Source organism: Vitis vinifera, chromosome 1, assembly GCF_030704535.1.
Source record: "Vitis vinifera cultivar Pinot Noir 40024 chromosome 1, ASM3070453v1".
Lineage (NCBI taxonomy): Eukaryota > Viridiplantae > Streptophyta > Magnoliopsida > Vitales > Vitaceae > Vitis > Vitis vinifera.
Genome location: NC_081805.1, coordinates 7,333,635 through 7,354,109, shown reverse-complemented (window position 1 = coordinate 7,354,109; position 20,475 = coordinate 7,333,635). Strand labels below are relative to the sequence as shown.

The following is a 20,475-nucleotide window of genomic DNA, read 5'->3' as shown; positions in this document are numbered from 1 at the left end:
CAGAATATTAGAGGAAGAACATGTCCTTTTTTTGTTTCAAAGTTTGAATCGAAGTAGGAAAACTAATTTTATTTCCCGAATCCGAATACAATGATTTCAACTTACAGGAGATCATATTGGAGCAAGGAAACATAAACATTCAACAAATTATTCCCGAAAAATATGGTGATCACGTTGGAGCAAGGAAACATGAGCATTCTACAAATAATGTTGGAAGAATATGGGGGGTTTCTAAATAATCCCATACATCAAGCTGTTCATTGTGCTCATGGTATAAATGCCAAGAGCTTGGTCAAGATCCATGTGTAGAAAACAGACAATAGGGCACCAACTGGAATTGTCACAGCCCAAGAAACCACAATCTCCCTCACGGTTTCTGCTCTGACACTGTTAAGTCCCCTTGCAAACCCCACCCCCATGACTGCACCCACCAGAGTATGGGTTGCCGAGATGGGAAGTCCCAGCTTTGATGCAAATAGAACAACGGAAGCCGCAGCAAACTCAGCTGCAAATCCTCTAGTTGGTGTTAGTTCTGTGATCTTCTTCCCAATTGTTGATATCACTCTATAACCCCACATCATAAGCCCTGCAACAATCCCAAATCCTCCCCATGCAAGGACATCTAATGGAATCACAATCTCAGAGCCACCGGTGCCACCTTGAAGAATAGATAGTGCAGCAGCTAAGGGGCCTATTGCATTAGAGACATCATTTCCCCCATGGGCAAATGACATGAAGCAGGCTGACAGGATCTGCATGTAGCCAAACACCCCATAAACTATTTCCAGTTGGGTACCTTTTGGTCCAGCAATATCTGAGAGAAACCCAATATTTTTATTGTGGATGGTATCCTCCTTCGCCTCCAGCTGTGATGAATTCGACTTCACAAGGAGGTGACCAAGCTGTTTGTGGATAATTCTGTAGACTAAGAAAGCACCAGCAACTCCACAGGCTAAAGCCTTGGGCAGAGCTGAAGGAAGGCTGTCGCCAAGTGGAAACGCTGCAAAAGAGATTCCAGTCACACCCACAAAGACAGCAAGTGGTGCAGCAGCTGCTGCAGCTTGTCCTGGATTTGGAGCACTGTATACAAACTAGAAAGAGTAAAGGTGGTAAGAATAAGGGTCATATTCCAGCATTTCGTGAATTTCGGGAGTTTGGAATATGCTAGACAATGCTGAGAAGTGGCATATGCACCATACTTATGGCTCGTTGACACAACTGAAGCCTCTTTCCAAAGGGGGCTCTTAGGCATTCTTCTCAACTTCCAAGGAGAATGCTGTAAGCTACTTTCCACAAGCCATAAGCATGTGAGGTCTTGCAATTCACATCAAAACCAAATTAAACACATAGGATGTAAGGCTGAAAGCTCGTTCATTCAAATCCAAATGAGCAAGAACATACCCTACGGATGCATTTGTAGACTAAAAAAGACACCATCGCCCCCATCAAAGGTGAGATCACCCATGATGAAGTTACCCTTGCCAGCGAACTCCAAAAGACAGCACCATGTCCTCCATACACTAGGCCAAATCCAACCATGGATCCTACAATACAGTGTGTAGTCGAGACAGGCCAACCATAGAATGATGCAACCTGAATAACACATCAAGCATTAATGAATAGTAAAACATGAGAATGTAGCATCCAAATATGTTATGGATAGGCGAACAAACTAATCCAATGTAAGTGCAATAAAATTAGAAGAAAAATTGGAAGCAAGTGTATGAAAGAGTTCATTGATCTCAAGAAATCGCTCTCATGGCACTAGTTTTGCTGTGAATTTAACTGTCAAGAGACCTTTTCTTAACAGAAAATATTGCTAATCCACTCTTTCCAAAAATAACTATATGAAGAATTACTCTGATGGCACCAAAAGTCTCTCAGCAAATCTAAGTATCAATAGACGTTTCAGGAAAGGCATTCAGATGTTCCTTAAGTTAATGCAATTCAAGCAGAAAATGGTTGACTTATTTCAGGAAAACAAATTAACATGGGGTATAGATATCTGTTGCTATAAGTTACAACTAATACCTTGGGTCGCATTCTAGTTATTGATGTTCTGTATTCACGGGAGTGTGAGTGAATTTGTGAGGATGTTGCTTTAAGAAGATATCGACATGCAAATTTCCTTCTCTCATTCCTTAGAAATGAAGGAAAACTCTAGGGTCGCTTAAGACCTACTTGTGGATCTTGGAAAAATCATTCCTAGTTAATATGCATGAGGTCCAAAACTGTCAATTGTTATGAAAGAAGCCCATGAAAATTTCAGACTCCTAGTTCGCTAGGAAGTATGAAGGGGAATGCCAAAACTCAAGGTCTTGCATTCGTCTGACAGGATCATTTCTTATGATCTGCTTTTAGTTTTTGTTCAATAGTCTCTCAATGCAAGATTACTGGGAGTTCTGGCATTCACAAGATCATTGACTGAGTAATCTTGGCGGAACAGAAAATTATAATGGACAATCATTAGTCCATCCAAAGACATCATAAACTCTGAGGACAAGAAAAAACGTATGAAGTTACACAAACTGGGTCTTGCACAATGACAAAAACAGTGATTAGGTCATTTCCAAAGAAAGGCTTCACTTGGGAATATTGGAATTTGTGGGCTAGATCAGTATATGCAGATATGAATTCTACATTCTTCTTAAACAAGATGCAGTACTAATTAAACAAGTTTCCAAAATTAGCAAAAGACAAAATGCAAAAACTTGAAAACAAAACAAATTCCAAAGGAAAATGAGAGAAATCAAGGAGAAATGCACCTGCAACCAAGTACCAGCGGCAGCCAGAGAGGAAAGCAAGCCAGCAAAGAGCAAAGTGTCCTTGCCTTGAAACACATTAGCAACAAGTATGCCTTTCTGCATTGTGCTGGTTACATGGGTCCCCATCAGCAATGCCCCTGAAAACTCCAGCACCGCCGCCGTTAACACTGCCTGCCGGAGCGTCAATGCTCCCGAACCCACCGAGGTCCCCATGGCATTGGCCACATCATTGGCTCCAATATTCCAGGCCATATAAAACCCGAACAACAGCGTGGCGTAGGAAAGCAATTTAGTCTTCAAAGTCAGTCCCAGGCCCAAGGATCTCATGAAAAGTGGAAGAGACAGAGCCGCAAATGCTATGCATATGGAAATGGCAGAAGCAGTGTTGGATGATATGTTGAAGGCCTGAGCCATGCCGGGCAATTCACCTTCGGTCTTGGCAATCTCTTCTTTGGCATGATGTCCCTCTTCGCCTTCGGCTTCGGCGAAGGAAGATAAGGAGGCAAAAGGGTGAGAGAGTTTAGAGGTCTTGAGTCTGAGAAGGAAGAGAGATGACTTGGGAGGTGGGTTTAAAGGCTTGAGAAAGAGAGAGTCTTTCTTGGGGAGTGTGGAGCGATGTTTGGGAAGGTGGAGATGAGAGTTGTGAAGGAGAAAAGCCTCGGCAGTGGTGGCGTGTCTGGAGGAAGAGAGGCAATAGGAAGGAGTCATATCTTAAGGAAGAAGAAGAAAGGAGTGGAAAGAGAGGGAGAGAATGTGAGGGAGAGGAGGAGAGGAATATGGGATTATTCCGGTGGATTCTGTGCCATGAAAGAGGAGAGAAAAGTAGGTGGAGGGGGAACAATGGAGTGTGCAAACTTTTCTCAATTTTGCTTTAGCTGGATTCAAATGAGTGGTGGATCTGTTTCTTCAAGGCCTCTTCATCCACACCCCCCACTCATTTCAATTTCCATACAAATTAAATGCATAAAAACTATATCCATACACGGCCCCTTCCAAATACACAGAATCCAATTGCGGGGCCTACTTTTATCTTCTTTTCCCCATCAATTCATCAAACTTTTCTTTAGTCTCCCTGTAATTCTATTCGATACAAGAGTATTTGCCTTTAAAGCATGAATTTCATATGTTTTTCTAATGTATTCTCTATTACCTCTACCTTGTCTTTTCACAATTCTAACGAGGCCTGGAAAGACTGAAGGGGTGAGAAACTGGGCTGGCAATTTGACGCTAGGCCTGCCCCACTCCTTTTCCGGACTACCTTCCTGACCACTCAAAGGCCTGACATCAGGCCAACCCTAGCCCGACATCCCCTCAGTCCACTCGTTTCCCTTCAACTTCCAGTCTCTTGTTTGTTCTTTTCCAATTATGAACAGCCCCCTTCCCGTCTGCCATTATCAATTTTTCCTCATGTCTCCGTCAAGCTTCTTTCTTTTGTGTATTTTTTATCTACTAAAAAGTTCAGGACTAAAAGGCATTACGCCCGTAGGCCACATTTGATCTTATTTTCTAAACTAATCAACAACCGTTGCTTTTATGTCTTAAAAGGCTTCAAGGCATTTAAGTCGCAATAAAAGCCTCATATAAGCTTCAATCATTGTCTTAAATCAATAAATTTTCGGGTTATTATATTCCATATGCTATAGGGTGCATAAATTCACTTCATCCAAAATGAGGATCATGAAGAGTTGAACAGTGAGAATCATGAAAAGTGACTACTATCAAACTTTTAGGTTAACTTGACTCACTGACATGCAGTTAAAAAGTAAAACACAATTACTGTGCCCAAAAGACAACAAAGTACTTAGAAAAACCTACATAGTTTGCAACAACAATAAAGTAATGACTTATATAAAGCCCTCATGAAACAATGGGGGCATTTGATAGCTTTGCTAATCACAAAAAATTTGTGCAAAATTTCTCATAGAGGTCCTCCCCCTGCAAGAAATTCCTCTATATCTAGAAAATGATGAAATAAAATCTCAGTTATTCTTGAAATTTTTTTAACTTCTTCACTACCCAACACCAAGGTGTTAAACCAAAATTAGTCATCATTACCACATTAATGGCTCGATGAAATAGACATGTATGTGAGGATGCGGATTACCTACATCTGGACATAAAGACCCTATGAAGCTTCACTATTCCCTAGGATTGGCTTTGGGCCTTTCTTGCACAGCTTATGTGGAGGGCGAAGAAGGTCTCCTTCCGAGAGGGCCCGAGCCATCAGTGAGATATCACTCTAGAAGAGTTAGAATTTTAACCTTATGTCAAGACCTACGGGTCAAGAGACAATCTCAGGTAGACAATTTTTATGGGGCGTAGGCCTCCCAAAAGGTAACGAAGGCGTGCAAAGGTTTCCTTAGGTCGGACGGAGATTGACCCTCGAGTGCAAAAGCAAAAGAGAGTTTGACTGTAAGATCCCACTCATTGAGCAAGGACGAAAGTTGGCCTTATTGATCCGACGATGCAAAGTGGAAAGATCGTCGCTCAACGAATAAAAGTTACTCTAAGGATTCGATCCTATTTCTTTCGGTTTCTCCATGTATTTTATATATACTAATTTTGTATTTGCATTTATGGTTCCTTATGCATGTTATTTTTATAACATTAATTAGTTTACTTTTTTATATTAAAAAAAATCTAGTACATATGCTAAGGATAGCATAAAAGTCAAAAGTAAGAGAGTGAAGATCAAGATTGCTATCATCCAAAGTTTAGTATTATAAATTCAGATCCCTAAATTTTCTTTTTAAGCTATCATAATATTTTATATCCTCTTATAATAAGATGGTAAGCATAAATGAGTTAATACAAAGGTTAGATCACATCATAAGTGTTATGAAATAACAAAAATAGGTAATAAAAAATAAATAAGAACACAGATTTATACGGAAAACCTTAGATGAGAAAAATTACGTGAGCTTTTTAGATTGGACCAAATAAAAATCCGGTTACCAAACTCTAACAATATGTAACATTTTTTATTTATAGGTTTACCGTCAGTTTTGAACTTCAGTTCATGGCGTGAAATGTAAAGGCCGTAGGTGGGAGTGTAAATTCAAGCCGTCGCCTGACCCAATCCCGAAAATTCAGTCCTTGGTAGGCTCAAGAGATGATTTCAAGTCAAGTCGGACCAGGTCCACTCTCCCAAATCTAAGGTCCAAAGCCTAGTCTTATGGGCCTCAGACTTTGCCCTCAACTTGAGTATTGGAAGTTGGGCTTTGGGCCTACATATAAGTCCAACTTTTTTTTTTCTTCCAATTTTAAGTTTCATTAAATATTAAATCTTAAATTAAATTATAAAATATGAAAATTATTAAATAAACTAAAATATTTATATAATATAAATCAAGAAAAACAAGTATATGTATAATAAATATTTTTCCTTTATATTTATTGTGAAACTTTAATCTAACAACATTGTACAACTTTACTTATTTGAAATACATCGTTAATTTTATTATAAATTGAAATTACAAGCATAAGCTTTTATCCTATAAATCGTTATTGCTTTGTCTTTACGGTACATCTCAAATAATATATTAAATTATACACATTAAATTAAATTATAATAACAAAAGTACATTTAATGACATAGCTATATCAAATGTATATGCTTATACTTCATTATGATCATTGTCATCATCAAGTTGCATTATTAAAAATTGATTTGTTAAACCCTATCCATGGGTTTAACAACTACTCTATGCTTAATTTTAGGTTAAAGAGATGAAAAAAGTTCATTTTAACCAAGGTAGAAAAAATGGGCCAATCATGCATAGAAGAAGATTTGAGACTTGTGAAGATGATGAGACTCAAATCAAGGCCATAAGGAGCATGTTATAAGCATGAGAGATCATAAATGAAAGCTACTGAGAGAGTTTGAGAGTAAATAACCTTGGAGGAAGGTTTGAATTTGAGGTTACAAGTTCAAATGGAGAATCAAACTCAACTTCAAGTGTGTATAGCATACTTGGATTAAAGGTTTTAAAAAAAAAATCATAAATCTAACCTTTGAATAGTGAACAAATTAGAATTGAAATGAGGAGGATATGATCATTTGAAGTGAAATTACATGGAGAAAAAAACAGACTTTGAAATTGACTGTCTCAATTTGAAATAGTTTTTTTGTCATCTTAAGGTCAAAATAAGTCAAGGATTTAGGGAGAAGATGAATAAAAGCCCAATTCGAAGTAGAAAACATCAATTTGAAGTCAAAAGTTGTAAGAAGGAGGATAAGTTGTTTGTTTTGTTTTTAACTTTTTACTAAAAACTTGCTTTTCAAATTTTAGATAGTTTATTTATTTATTTATTTGTTAACTTATTACTTATTTAAAAAAAATTATAATTGTGATAGCTAAAACCTAAGGATTCTACTTAAAAAGAGAATGGGTAAATAATCATAACTATGAGATTAATGAATGTTTTAAGCTACAATTTATGAACCTTTAGTTCTTTCCATATTAGTTAGAGTAACAAAGGACATGTAGAGTATTACTCAATACTAATGATTCTTTGTAACCTTTGATCACTAGTTATCTCAATTTTTCCTTATTATAATCTAACCTGCCAAGATAAAGTTATAAAGAGTAGGAGGGGTTAAAAAGTCAAGACTTAAATATGCAATCAATTTCATTCACTTGATGATATTTAAGAATCCAATTTTAAAAGGTAAAATTAGGTTTTAAATACAATTCTAAATTATTGAGCTCAAGTTTATCACAAACAAGGATCCCAAAAACCCTAAGACCACCTTACTTAAAGAAACCTTTATTCTCTCTATCTTCTATTCCTAAAGTTGGATTGCAAAAACTTTTAGGTTCAAATCATTTGTATTAAAAATAAATATTTGCACCATTATTAATTAATTTTTTTATTTAAACATATTTCATAAAAACCAATTTATATATTGTTTTCATTTTTTATTATTTAAGTGAAAGTAACTCATTTGACCTGGTATTGACAATTTTCATAGGTTGATCATAAGGATAATACTCGTAATACAACAAAAGCTATAATAGTTCTCTCTTATTTTTCTTGATCAAAGTTATTGTGTTAATAAACCCAGGTACTTTGGTAAAATAAGGAATTGTGTTCAACTCATATATATGGACAACTCAACTCCAAGAAAGACCAACATATTTGTATCCCTTGTAGCATTAACTTGTCTCCCACATATAGCTTCACACTCGTTGCCAAAGTTAAACTATCAAAGCTTAAGCCAATCATTTCAAGTAAAATTGGTTGTAGAGCTTTTTATGGACTTAATTGTTGAAGGGGTGTAGTTGGAACCCCCTAACTACACTTGTTTGCAAGAGTTCATCTCAGTAGAGTATGTCAACTTAATCACCAAGTAAGGAGGTGAGGTTGTTATTGGGCTTGCCCATTGATTGACCCACACTAGAATCCCATGCTCTCTATATAAATAAACAAGAAACCATCAATCTTTTAGGTAAACACAGGGGATCCAAACTTGATCACCAATTAGGTAAAATGACAGAGCTTTGACCAATTAAGGCTAATCATTAGTACTACCTAATACGTTGACTTATGTAGAATGACAAGACAAACATAGCTAACCCTTAGCATAATTCTATATGTCTAAATAAGCACACTTCACCAGCAATGACCTACAACTCCCAATGGGGTAACAATGCCACCACCATGGGTATGAATGTCCCCCTACATAACCTATTAGTCATGTCACCATATTGCAAAATCACATGCCTAGCTAAAATAAGCCATACACATATCTTGTATAAGTAACGTAAACATTGTTTATAAACTATTCTTTAGAGTATCTATACGAGGGACGAGAAAAGAGGAAGAAGGTAATTGTCGCTTTACATATTTTTTTCTTTCTTCTACTCAAACCTTAATTATTAAAAGGGAATTCTCAAGGTCCTCTCGAGTCTTCTTTGTATGATAGGGGCATGGTCTTCACTAAAGGAGCCACTCAAAAGCACAAGTTGGATAATATTTTGATGATTGAATTAACACATATTCAAAGTTGCCCATCCTTATGCATACTCACATTAAAGAAAAAAGAAAACGAAAAGTATTAATTTGGGTTTAATATATGAGAACTTTAAATGTGTAAATGTTATTTCTATTTAGTGTTGTGGTTTTTCTATTTTCTAATCAAACAACAAAATTTGTACCCATTTCTCTCCCTCCATTACTAATTGAATGTCAAGTGTCATGCATGTATTACAAAAAAAAAAAAGCCCTATAAAATACATTATATATTTTTAAATAGTATATATATATATATTAATTTATTCTTCTTAATTGCACAAATTTAAATAAAATTAAAGATATATTCAAAATCACATTGACTTTTATATAATAAAAAACTTTTCTTGTTTATTTGTTAATTATAAAATATAAAAATAAATAAATACATTAGAAATTATATAGAAGTTATTCATTGTGTATTTCTATCCATATGAAAAATACATTTTTAATAACATCTGCATGTAAGTGGAAATGAAGGGGAAAAAAATTTGATATTGTACTTTTTCATTATGATTGCTTTCGAACTAACAAATATGTCTCTCTGATGTTATTCATATGCATGGTGATCAACATGTAGTGCTTGTGGTACTTTTTCTTTTTACCATCCGAGGATCTTTCAATATTTTTGTACTAACATCTCATAATATTTGATGATGATATTTGATTACTCCTCAGAAAAAAAAATCTAAAAATCAGCTCGGTCTTCACCCACCATGGATTGCTGCCACCTTCATAAATAATTATCACCACCCACCTCATATACATCGCCATCAAAGAACCGCCCTTATGGCTTTATGAAGGCAGAACTTGCTTCCACTCTCCGTTGTCTCTTCTATGCATGGTGAGGTCAAATGGGGATGTGAGAAAGTAATGGAGATTGTGAGAGAAGAAAAAAGGGTGCTCCGGGCTTGAATAGGAAGGCCCTGTTTGGTTGTTTGCTTTGTGTGGTTTTATTTTGGTGCCTTGTTTGGACTGTTTTTATGGGCATTCCTTATTTGTCGGATTCAATGGATGCATTATTCTTGACTACGGATTTTATTTTTTATTTTTAACTTTTTATGAACATCGCATATATATATATATTACTTAAATGTGTGCCATTTTCAAATCCACGGGAATATTCAAAGATAGGAGACTTGACTTTGACTACCCTATTCTGAAGCCCAAGCCCATATTCCCATCTTGTAACTTGTAAGAAGGGTTGCCATTCCGTTCAAAGGTGGTGGGCATGCTCAGGTCTTTGTACCACATTTATACTGGGAGCCACCATTGTTTCATTTTGAAGGGAAAGCATAAGAGTTAAATTATTTCATTCAAGGGCGGGGGAAGCATCTCCCTCATTATATAATAGAGGAAGGTATATCCACGCCCACCCATGACCCATCCAAATGCTCCTACTGCAGCAAAATTGGAATCAGTCCACCAAAATCGTACACATTATTCTAAGTTTTCCTCAGCTACGTACAACTCAAGAAAAGAAAGATCCCAAAAGAAAACTCCCTAGAAAGACTAGAAAATTCCAGGGCCACCGGATCTTTTTTTATTGTTTATGTAATTCAAACTTTAAAAATTCAAAAGCAGCGAAAATTCAAGAAGTCATCCGTGGCTGGTGAGGACTAAGCATTCAGGGCCATATTCTTCTTATACACGTATACAAGATAGAGAATGGGTGCGATTGTTTTGGTCCAAGTTTTGCAATTTTTAGAACCTACAGAGTATATTCCATTGCCCAACACCTCACATCACTCGACCCATCCTCCTCTCCCTCTTAAGTTGACATTCAAAGAGTTACGCATCACCTTCCAAACCCTACTTCACTTCTTTCACACCTCAAAATTTTATTGTTTTACTTATTATGCCTTCCATCTTTATCACCGTTTTCCTACTCCACCCAAATGAGCCCCCATATAAAGAAAATAACTGAAAGGAGCAGTGTAGACTTGCTGCCAAACCATGTACATCAGTTTTACCATTTTTTTCCCTCCTTTTTGGGTAACGTGGCATGAGGCAACTGATGGAGCGAAGTTGGGAGTCCACATCCAGTCCCATGTGAAGGGAATCGAGGCAACCATATATACAAGCCCACTTGGGGCTGTTTGGCATATAATGAAGACATGAAAGTCAGTGGGACCCACCCTCCCTCAAGTAACAAAACAGTAGGATCATTGGTATGGCCATGCTAGATATCTTCCCCTTCCGGGGTACTCCATAATCGACACTAGGGTTGAATTTTAGGCTTAGAAATCTGATTGTAATGTAGCTTAATCAAATCTTGGCGCATTTACCAAATCCCTTAGTCAAAACTCAGGCCAAATGGATGCGTGAAGATATGATGTGGGCGCAAAGTCGGGCCAATCATGATCGGACAGGCAGGTGGAACCACCCACCAAAGAGCTTGGGGTACTCATCATGCACACACTACGTGTACACCTTTGCACATGGGTCTCTCATCCAAATCACCGTCACCATTCAGAGACCCAGGCATCAAGTTGCGCGCCACACTGTTGTCAAGTGTAGGTCACGCGCTTTAGAAAATCCCACAAAACAACAACCGACCCTCCCGCACCCGCAACTTGGATGGTTGCGTGTGAGATCGCTCAGCCACCTCACTGGGGCCCATGCCACGTGTAAAGAGCTCTAAGCTCTGGATTTTTAAAATCCATTTCCGGTCCTAAATGTACCGAAAGGTAGTTTGAAGTATTGTGCCAATAGAAGTGGAAAATGAAAGCATAAGAAGGAATTGCTATTGTCAAGTGCAGTAACGTTACTCCCACTGCACCCTCTTTTGTCGGATAGAGTGAATGACGCAAACAAAGCCTAACTATTCTTGGAAGTAGCAATTGAACTGAAAGGAAAGAAGCAAAGTGCATGATTCTCCTATTCAAAAGGATAAGGAGATAAAGGTGGATATGCTCAGCATCCGCATCCCCCCTCTCCGAAATGCTTAAAAGAAACAGGGTGGGATATCCTGTAATATTATGACCCACTTTAGCATGTTCATGGGAGTCGGCTTGGCTTATTGGCTGACATAATCAATGAAAAGGACAAGAGCCGGGGCCTAATTTTAGCTTAAGAGTCCCAACATAATGTTTCTCCTCTGGATAGGAATGGATGTAATCCTCATAAAGCAGCCAGACTACAAACGGCCTTACACAATGAAATGGCCAAACCCTTCAAAAAAACCCTACCCAAATCAAAGTCTCAGACAAGGAAATGACCAAACCCTTAAGAGCAGCCTACCCAAGAACAGTCTCCCAAAGGGAAATGTCAAAACCTGTACCATACATTCTTAATCCTAACTTAGAGAACACCCATTCTATTTTGCCTTTTGATTGTCTACTTTACTTTTTTTTTTTTTCTAATAATTAGGTAAGAGTGTGATGAGGTCAACTGCAAATTCTTCCATATATAGAGAATAAATATAGATATTTATAATTAGGTTTGCATTGAACCAAGGCCAAACAAGATAATGATTGCACTAGCTAGTACAAAATTGGTAAAATCATGAATGAGTTGGCTTCCAATTTTTTATTTTGCTGCTAATCCCTTCTTATGAAATCTCCCTGTTCCATGTATGGAGCCGGCGACACCATATATTTTTTTGCTTTTATTAAATTGATCAAGATAAAGATGATCATGTGGGTGGCTGACAACCGAAGGAACCTTTTCTATTAATCACGTTGTAATCTCTTCAATTTCCTCATATTAATAATATGCGTCTAAGGGCATTCGAATTAACCATGCATTTCAAATGTTGTCGACAAGATTAAGATAAGCCCACCAGTAGTGACGTGTGAAACAACGATTAGATATTTGTAATCAACTCTTATGGTGCAAAAGAAGGAAAAAAATAAATATGAATCATTAGATTTGAGAAACTACTTTTGATGGTTGAGGTTTTTCTGGCATCACATCCATGTATTCAATTACAGAGAGTGAAAGTGAAGATTGGTTTGGCAGAATAGAGAAAATTTCAATCATATACTTCCACAAATTCAGCCTTACTTCCGTTATCATGGATCCAACCAACAAACTGTCCATATACACAAGTCAAATCCCATACTGTCCATAGAAGAAGGAAAGAAACTAACACAACCCACGAGACTACAGGTAGATTATTCAAATTTCGAACTTCCCATATATAAGGAGGATCAGAAACATACAAGGGATTTTGGAGTGCAGAGAATAAAGAGCTAGGAGCAATAAAAGATTATCTAGGCGTTCAGAGGATGGAGCTAGCGGGGGCCCAGAGTCTCAATCTTCTTTCCAAACAAACCGGCGCTGGGTCCCATGCGTGGGCCATTGAGTACAATGCGTGAATCGTTGGCTGCACCAGCACCATATAAACTTTGTGATGGGTGAGGTTACAGTTGGTGGGATATGGAAGAGGCCGTTAGGAGATAATTTCCTTTTGCTTCTGGAAAAGGGCTTGTTATGGAGAGTCGTGGTTGTGAAAATATCACTTTCTTTGTAAATTCAAATTTCTCACGTAATGCCCTTTTTGATGGTTTCATGGCTCAAACAACTGCTGGAGTTTTCCCATTCAGTTTATATGGACGGAGATTCTTTGGACGATGGAAGAAGTTACAACCCACAAAATATTTCCCAAAAAAAAAAGGAAAAAACAAAGAAAAGAAGTAGGAAGTCGTTGTTGCATTTGAAAAAACGATTCTTCATTTTGAGTAACAAGTGAAAATAGAAACACATGAAATGGAAAGTTTTGTTTAGTTATGAAGAAAATATCAAAGCCCCTCCGAAAATAATGGTCAGATTCAAACAATGAGTGGCAAAGACCCCCACAACGGACCTTAAAAATTCAATTTCCAAATGGACCAAAATGTCCTTGCTCTCTGGATCTCCATGCTCAGAGGTTACTGATGATGGGCCGGCACACTGGTTGTGAGTCCACTCCCACAACTCGACGCCTTACTCCCTCTCTTTCCAGTCGGGTAGATGCTAAGTCCGAGGTTTATCCTTTTTTCATCCTGTCTCTCTGGCTCTGTCCCGTGTGAAGATTTGCCATATCATAAAATTACAAATTCTTCAGAAAAAAAAAAAAATGATATGACCATGGTCCCAAGCAGCCCTCCGGAGTATAGGGCTGGGGAAACTGGTTAGCAGCAAGCCAAAAACCCTGTATTTAAAGGGTACCTCGGTTTCAATATTTCTTTTCCTTCTCATTTGGAAATTAACAGGGTTACAGGTTAGATATATAAACTTGGATTTGGATCTTACAAAAACCTAATAATGAAACAATTTTACTATGTGTATGAACCCATACAAATTCAACAATATTCATTTCATTAAATTTTCAGCTTTTGAACGTTAGTCCGAGCTGCTTTAAGGTTTAAAATCTTTCAAAACGACCATATGTCTGCAGAGCAATGATGGGATCAAGGAGAAATGCAAAGCGCTGATGTATCACGGACGGCTAAAACAATTGCACATTCTTCTAGAAAATAAAAGGAATTGTTGTCCAAAGTTGAGGTCCGATCTAACGCTGGTAGGAGTACATGACATCTCTTTGGAACAGTCGCCGTCATGTTAAGCATCAGCCGGAGAGAGGGATGGCGGGTGTGAGGGGCATTTTTGTCACAGTCAAGCCTCCTTCCAGTAAGTGGTGATAGAGACTCTAAGATGTATGCGTTTTAGTTTTTCCTATGTATTTTATTATTCTATCATTTTCAGATTCTCTAAATAATTTTTTAAAAATAAATTAAAATACATTTAATAGTAATTATAAAAAATATTTTTAATCTTTTTAATATTTAGAATGGTAAAATTTTTTAAATATTAAAAATATTAGGAATTTTTTTAAAATTACTATCAAATACAAAAAGAAAGAAAGAGGAAGAGAGGACGTAATAAAACCACAAAAGCCGGAATAGTGGAGCGGGAAGAGTGGAAGAGGGGAAGAGGTAATAATTTAGGGGGAAGATTTATAATTTAATTTGGTCGGGCCAAGTGGCAAATTAACCGTGGATGGTGGGTATCGGAATCTCACTGACGCAAGGTGGCGGTCTCTCTCTAATTTCTACCGCGTCCAGCCCCACCCCCAATCCAACCCCGACCCTCAAGGAAAGAAAAAGTCTATAAATATGGGATGAAGGGAACCATACCTAGGCTTGAAGGCGCTCCTGAAAGGATCTTCACTAATAGCTTTCTCCTTCAGAGTCCCTCCTTTTCATCCAAAACTGGACCCCATGTCTTCTCTACCCAAACCCTCGCGAAGCATGGTCACCTCCAACCAAACCATCAAGTTCCTCTGCAGTTACGGCGGCAAGATTCTTCCTCGTTATCCCGACGGAAAGCTTCGTTACCACGGCGGCGAAACCCGTGTCCTCGCCGTTGACCGGTCCATTTCCTTTGCAGGTTAGTTTTATTATTATTATAAGCGTGTTCCTTGTGTTTTCTGAAAAGATTTGTATTTCGGATATGATTGTTTTCCATTGTTGGGAGGGTATTTAGAGTGAAATTTATGATATGGTACAGAGCTGTTGGTGAAGCTGGGAGAGTTGTGTGGGAAATCGGTGTGTCTGAGGTGTCAGTTGCCGACGGAGGACCTAGACGCTTTGGTGTCTGTCACCTCCGATGAGGATCTCGCCAATCTCATCGAGGAATACGATCGAGTCGCATCACCACCCGCGTCTCTAAAGATCAGAGCCTTTCTTTCGCCGCCCAAATCCATCAAAAAAATCTCTCCTCCCCCGTCATCGGCTTCCTCCTCACAATTGTCTGTCGCCTCTGCTTCGCGGTTTACCATGCCGGCGGCCGTTGATCTTTGCCACCACCAGATCTCGCCGCAGGTACCGTTCCAGAAATCCTCCCGAAAGGTTCCTCACTATGGTTACCATGTCCATGGAAACCCTAGCCATGTGTACCTCATTCACAACGGGAACCACTGGCAATAGCAAGACTCAAGAACTAAAACTAAAAAAAATACTAATAATAGGCGAACAAATTGAAGAACAATATCAAGAAAAATATCGGTGCGAAGCTATGTGATGATGTAATGGGACTGTAAATGGATGAGAAGGATTGGTTTGATCCGTGGCCATTAATGAATTTCAGTCCAGTTTCGTTTTGGATTCATTCAAATGTGATGGTGAGTTTGTTCACAGCATTTCTTTCCTTTGCCCCTTCCCTTCTCATTGCGATTCCGTTATTGCTCGTACTGCCGTTAGGCTTACCTCAATTCGCCGCCGTAGCCACTGTATTTTTTCTGTTTGTCCGATTCGCGTGTCGCCTGCCACGTTTCACCTGTTATCCTTGTTGTTCAACACGTGTATTTGATCTCCTTATGTTCATCGCCGCACCTACCGCCGTTATCCTCTGTCCCATTCCTCACGCTTTCCCATGCCGTCTGTTTTTTTTACTTCTTCTTTTGTTCCTTTCCCTTTTCTTTTTTCTTTTTTTTTTTTCCCCCTTTTCCCTTTTCCCTTTTCTCTTTTCATCCTCCTCCTCCTCCTCCTCCTCCTCCCTCTCTTTATTTTTTATTTTTTTAGTTGTGGAATATATGTTTTAAAAATGTCGTTCGCTTTTGTGATTTGCAGGTCAATGAGCGGATTAAAGTTTGGCTGGCAGTATTCGGAAGACTAGGGCAGCAATTAGCACTGCATAAGTAAATTCCTTTTCACTCTTTTTCCCGTAAACGTATACTTTTTAAAAAAATGATGATTTTTGGGTTATTTTTCATTATTCTTTCAACTTTTCGCCAAATGGAGTATAAACCAAGTTCTCTTTTTTTCAAAAAAAAAAAAAAAAAAAAGTTTGCAAAAGCATTTGAAATTATGCAGCATCGCCATTTTTATCTTATCCTTAGCATCAGTGTTGCAGGGTTAATCTACCAGAGCAAATGGCATTTGATTTGCAATGAATTTCGGTTTGCGAAACAAATATAAAACATGTAATTTTTGGTGAAAAATGGACCGACCCCTCTTTAAAATATGATTTACATCCATCTGTCACCTAGTATATTCACAGGGTGATTGCATTGCCCTCTCTAATTGTTTGGAACAGAGTCTAATCTGATTTGATTAGGTTTGTTCATGCTTACTGGGAATGAGTCCTTCAAAAAATGGGTTCTGAGAGAAGAAGGAAGAATCATGATATTTAATTGCATATTTTTGTCCCCAGATTATTTAATGCTCTCATGATATAGTTTTTTTCTTTGGACAGAAGATATGGACGATGACTACAGGTGAAGTGTGGTCTTCAATTTGACTAGACTTCATTAACATACAAGGCACTTAGTTGGAGCCATTAATGGCGGTTCCCAACAAACAAGTAATTCTGGATGTGGCTTCATACTCATGGTAGCCCCCCTCTGCCGAAATTTATTGAACATGGAAAGAAGCCATAAGCCATATGGTGTGTCCCACGACAGCTGGAATTGAAGTGGGGTTAACGAAATTAATACAGCCTTAGAAAGGAGAGAAGTACAAGAAAAGAAAGAGAAAAATAAAGATAAAGATAAAAATAAAAATAAAAACAAAACTAAAGGAAGAAAGAAGAAGAAAAAAGAGATCCTCCTTACGGCCTTGCCCGAGGAGGGCCACGAATTTGGTCACTGAGGTGGGTGTCCACTCACGCAGCATTCAGGGGAAAAGATTCCCCTTAGCTGTCCTAGTTTTGAAAGGAGAGGAGATGAAATCATTGGATTAAATTAAAACAAATAAAAAAATAAAAAAAAGCCAATTAAATTCAAGTAGGCTGATGGCAGATGCTACCCCACAGGACATGATATTTTTTATTTTCCTTAAAAAAGAAGACTGATGGAAAAGGAGAGGATGGTATCCACATCAAAGAATCAACATCAAGAGCGCTCCGTGTGTAATCCGCGTTTGTGACTGTAAAGTCGTGATTTAGAAGCAGCAAAGATTCATTGGCGGCCAGGCCCAGGCTTCATTAATGAAGGTTGTTTGATTTTAGGGTATGGGGCCTGCTGTTACATCCCACTCGGAGTTCCACATTCTTGCTGTGTTGGTGACTATAGGCCCTGATATCAAAATCAAACAGGAAAAAAAAAATGCATAGTATAGAACTGGAGATACAAAAACTTCCCCTTCATAAATAAAATTCCTTTTATTCAAATAGTACAAAACGAAGATAGAAAACATATAGGAATATTATTGTTGAGAACACATCATAGCAGAGGAATGACTTCTAATCTATCAAATCTGAGAATTATATAATTTTTTTTTCTTATAATGGAGCGAGCTTTTATTGTAGATCATGACTGTGTACCTGTACCACACATCCCAACATTCACCTTCGCTAACTAAATTCTTTGATTGTAGATCTCTTTGGAATCTCCAAAAAAGACCCCAACCATCCCACAGCCAACACCAGATAATTTATTCTTTGACAGTCAAGCTCTTTGAATTTTCTAAGAGGACTCAAATCATCGCCTCAACCGACACCAGATCATATTCGAAGAGCAAGGCCGTGTGCCTGGCAATGGACCTGCCAGGAATTTTTGGGGGGACAAACATTGTAATAACCATGGATGAATTTTAGAAATAGATATTGTTGAGTAATTTGTGCGATTTTAAACTCTAATCCTGAATAAATACAATTTATCAAATTTTAAAACTTAAAAACCAAAATAAATTTTAAATTTCATAAAAAAAATTATTAAAAGAAAATAATTCTCTTTGTTTAATTTTTCAAAATAGTAATAAAATAAAATATCTCACTGGGTACTTTTAAATTATTTTAAGTAAAAGGAATTCTAAAATATTTTTTTTTCCAAATAACTAAATATAAATTAGTTGAAAGTAATTAAAATTTTTATTAAATTATCTGAAGTTAATCTATAGAACCATCATTTAAGCTTAACAGAAATTTTCTAAATCTGCATAATTGAATAAAATTTTATCAAAAGTTAAATTATTAGTTTTAAATTATATTGTTAAGTTTAAAATTAGTTTTTATTTAATTAAATTTTAAAAGTAAAAATAATTAAAATTTTCAAAATTAAAATAAAAGACAACCATACATTAGTAAATTTATTTAATGGGATCAAATAATTTTTTTAAAAAAAAAATCATGAAAATTAAATTAGGATAACGGTTGGATGAGAAGAAAAAAAAATTATGAATATTAAATAAAATTTATGACAATTTTTATTTCATTGAAATCCTAATATACTATTAGCACTTAAAAGATAGGCTTTATTTATTTTAATTAAAATTTAGTTATAAATATTTAATTTTTTTAGTTTTTTTTAAGTCCAAAGGTTTTTATTTCATCTTTTATTTTTTAAATAATTAATTATCGAAGCAATTTTTTTATAGGCTTGCCTTAGATCCCTCGGTGTGTGTGTCTCTACCGCATATCCCAACATTTGCCTTCACCAAACGAACACTTAATGGGCAAATATGAAAAATATAGGATAACCAATTAATAGACATGAAATATTATCCACTTTGAAAAACTAATCTTTCAGATTTTTTTAACTTAAAAAATATTTATTTTTAACTAAAATATTCTCAAAAAGTAACTATTTTTTTTATAAAATACACATATAAATAATAAAAATATTAAAATTTTAGATATTTTCATATTTTTTAATCAATTAATCAATATTTAAAATTATATATATATATATATATATATATATATATGTAAAACATGATAATAATAATAATAATAATAATAATAATAATAATAATTATCCACATGACTCATTTCTTGAAAATTTAAAATAATAAGATTGGCTTTGGCTTAAAACAAGGTTTTAGTTTTTAAAAAATAAATTTTTAATTTTTAATAAATAAAATATGTAAAATCTTATTTGTTTAAAACATAAAACTTAAAAATAAAAAATAAAAACTTTCTAAACCAAAATGTAACCTTACTCACCGTTTTGAAAAACAATTCTACAAAATTATTTTTAAATATTTTTTAGAGTAAAAATTTATTAAAAACTCTAAAATATTTTTAAGTCTATTTTTAATATTTTAAAAATAAATTTTATTTTTAATTATTTTATATGTTTATATAATTATTTTTTAATTAAAAAGTTTTATAAAACATTTTGATTTTTGTTCTTAAAAATAAAAAATAAAAAATTATTTATTTATTTATTATTAAACGCGTTTTATGTCTCGTTCTACGAAAATAGTTTCAACCATGCACTTATTGTTTTAAATTTCCAAGAAAAACATCCCCGAAAAGGTGTTTTATGTTGAGTAGTAAATGTCTAAATACACGATATGATATACATAAGAGCTTTTTTGAAAATAATTTGCTCATAAACCCTAAACCCCTGGTTGGGAGTCGGGGACGACCAACGACTACGAAACAGGGTAGAAGAACTGGTGTAATTGAAAATGCAGGAGGACCAGGTGGTATGGCTATCAGGACGGTAGTCATTTTTGTTTGCATTTCCTTTCTCTTTGTTGCTGATTGCCCTCTTCTTTTCGTTCTCTTTTTATCCTTTGAGATTGTGATTTGTGAGTGCTTAGTGTTTTCTTTACAGTTTTTGGTCTCTTTGCTGATTCTTTGGACTTTTACTATTATGAAGGAATGCGTGGAAACGGGGAAGAGATTCCTTATTCACATTTTTCTTGTTGATGATGTATTGGTGTATTTTGGTAATGGAAGTTGTGATTTCTGAACTTCATACAAAAATATGAATTGAGTTATACAAAGGAAACAGATAAACAATATTCCTAACAAAAATATG

At 36.2% G+C, this 20,475-nt stretch overlaps 2 protein-coding genes across 4 annotated transcripts; one reads left to right on the top strand and one right to left on the bottom strand.

The window, feature by feature from the left end:
• Positions 1 to 42: 42 nt before the first annotated feature.
• On the bottom strand, positions 43 to 3,725 carry LOC100247658 (inorganic phosphate transporter 2-1, chloroplastic). The gene is made up of 3 exons (XM_002271840.5): positions 2,766 to 3,725; positions 1,402 to 1,593; positions 43 to 1,091 (listed from the first exon to the last, which is right to left on the bottom strand). The coding sequence occupies exons 1-3, from the start codon at positions 3,471 to 3,473 to the stop codon at positions 267 to 269; spliced, it is 1,725 nt and encodes a 574-aa protein (XP_002271876.1). The 5' UTR covers positions 3,474 to 3,725; the 3' UTR covers positions 43 to 266.
• A 9,180-nt stretch (positions 3,726 to 12,905) lies between these two features.
• On the top strand, positions 12,906 to 18,322 carry LOC100242640 (protein PAL OF QUIRKY). 3 transcript variants are annotated; one of them, XM_019218343.2, is made up of 4 exons: positions 12,906 to 15,155; positions 15,276 to 15,589; positions 16,337 to 16,404; positions 18,083 to 18,322. In XM_019218343.2, the coding sequence occupies exons 1-4, from the start codon at positions 14,987 to 14,989 to the stop codon at positions 18,300 to 18,302; spliced, it is 771 nt and encodes a 256-aa protein (XP_019073888.1). In that variant the 5' UTR covers positions 12,906 to 14,986; the 3' UTR covers positions 18,303 to 18,322. The 3 variants fall into 3 exon arrangements, with proteins under 3 accessions (XP_019073888.1, XP_010646760.1, XP_002271639.2); XM_010648458.3 differs by lacking the exon at positions 18,083 to 18,322 and adding an exon at positions 16,965 to 17,876; XM_002271603.5 differs by lacking the exon at positions 18,083 to 18,322 and adding an exon at positions 16,962 to 17,876.
• Positions 18,323 to 20,475: the final 2,153 nt, after the last annotated feature.

What these genes read in the sequence shown, in the direction of transcription:
- LOC100247658 (XM_002271840.5), bottom strand. Translation starts at nt 3,473, where the DNA reads ATGACTCCTTCCTATTGCCTCTCTTCCTCCAGACACGCCACCACTGCC. An exon ending in CCGCTGGTACTTGGTTGCAG is followed by an intron (nt 1,594 to 2,765) that starts GTGCATTTCTCC and finishes TGTGTTATTCAG; the next exon opens with GTTGCATCATTCTATGGTTG. An exon ending in TCTACAAATGCATCCGTAGG is followed by an intron (nt 1,092 to 1,401) that starts GTATGTTCTTGC and finishes TACTCTTTCTAG; the next exon opens with TTTGTATACAGTGCTCCAAA.
- LOC100242640 (XM_019218343.2), top strand. Translation starts at nt 14,987, where the DNA reads ATGTCTTCTCTACCCAAACCCTCGCGAAGCATGGTCACCTCCAACCAA. An exon ending in ACCACCAGATCTCGCCGCAG is followed by an intron (nt 15,590 to 16,336) that starts GTACCGTTCCAG and finishes TGTGATTTGCAG; the next exon opens with GTCAATGAGCGGATTAAAGT. An exon ending in CAGCAATTAGCACTGCATAA is followed by an intron (nt 16,405 to 18,082) that starts GTAAATTCCTTT and finishes CTTTGATTGTAG; the next exon opens with ATCTCTTTGGAATCTCCAAA.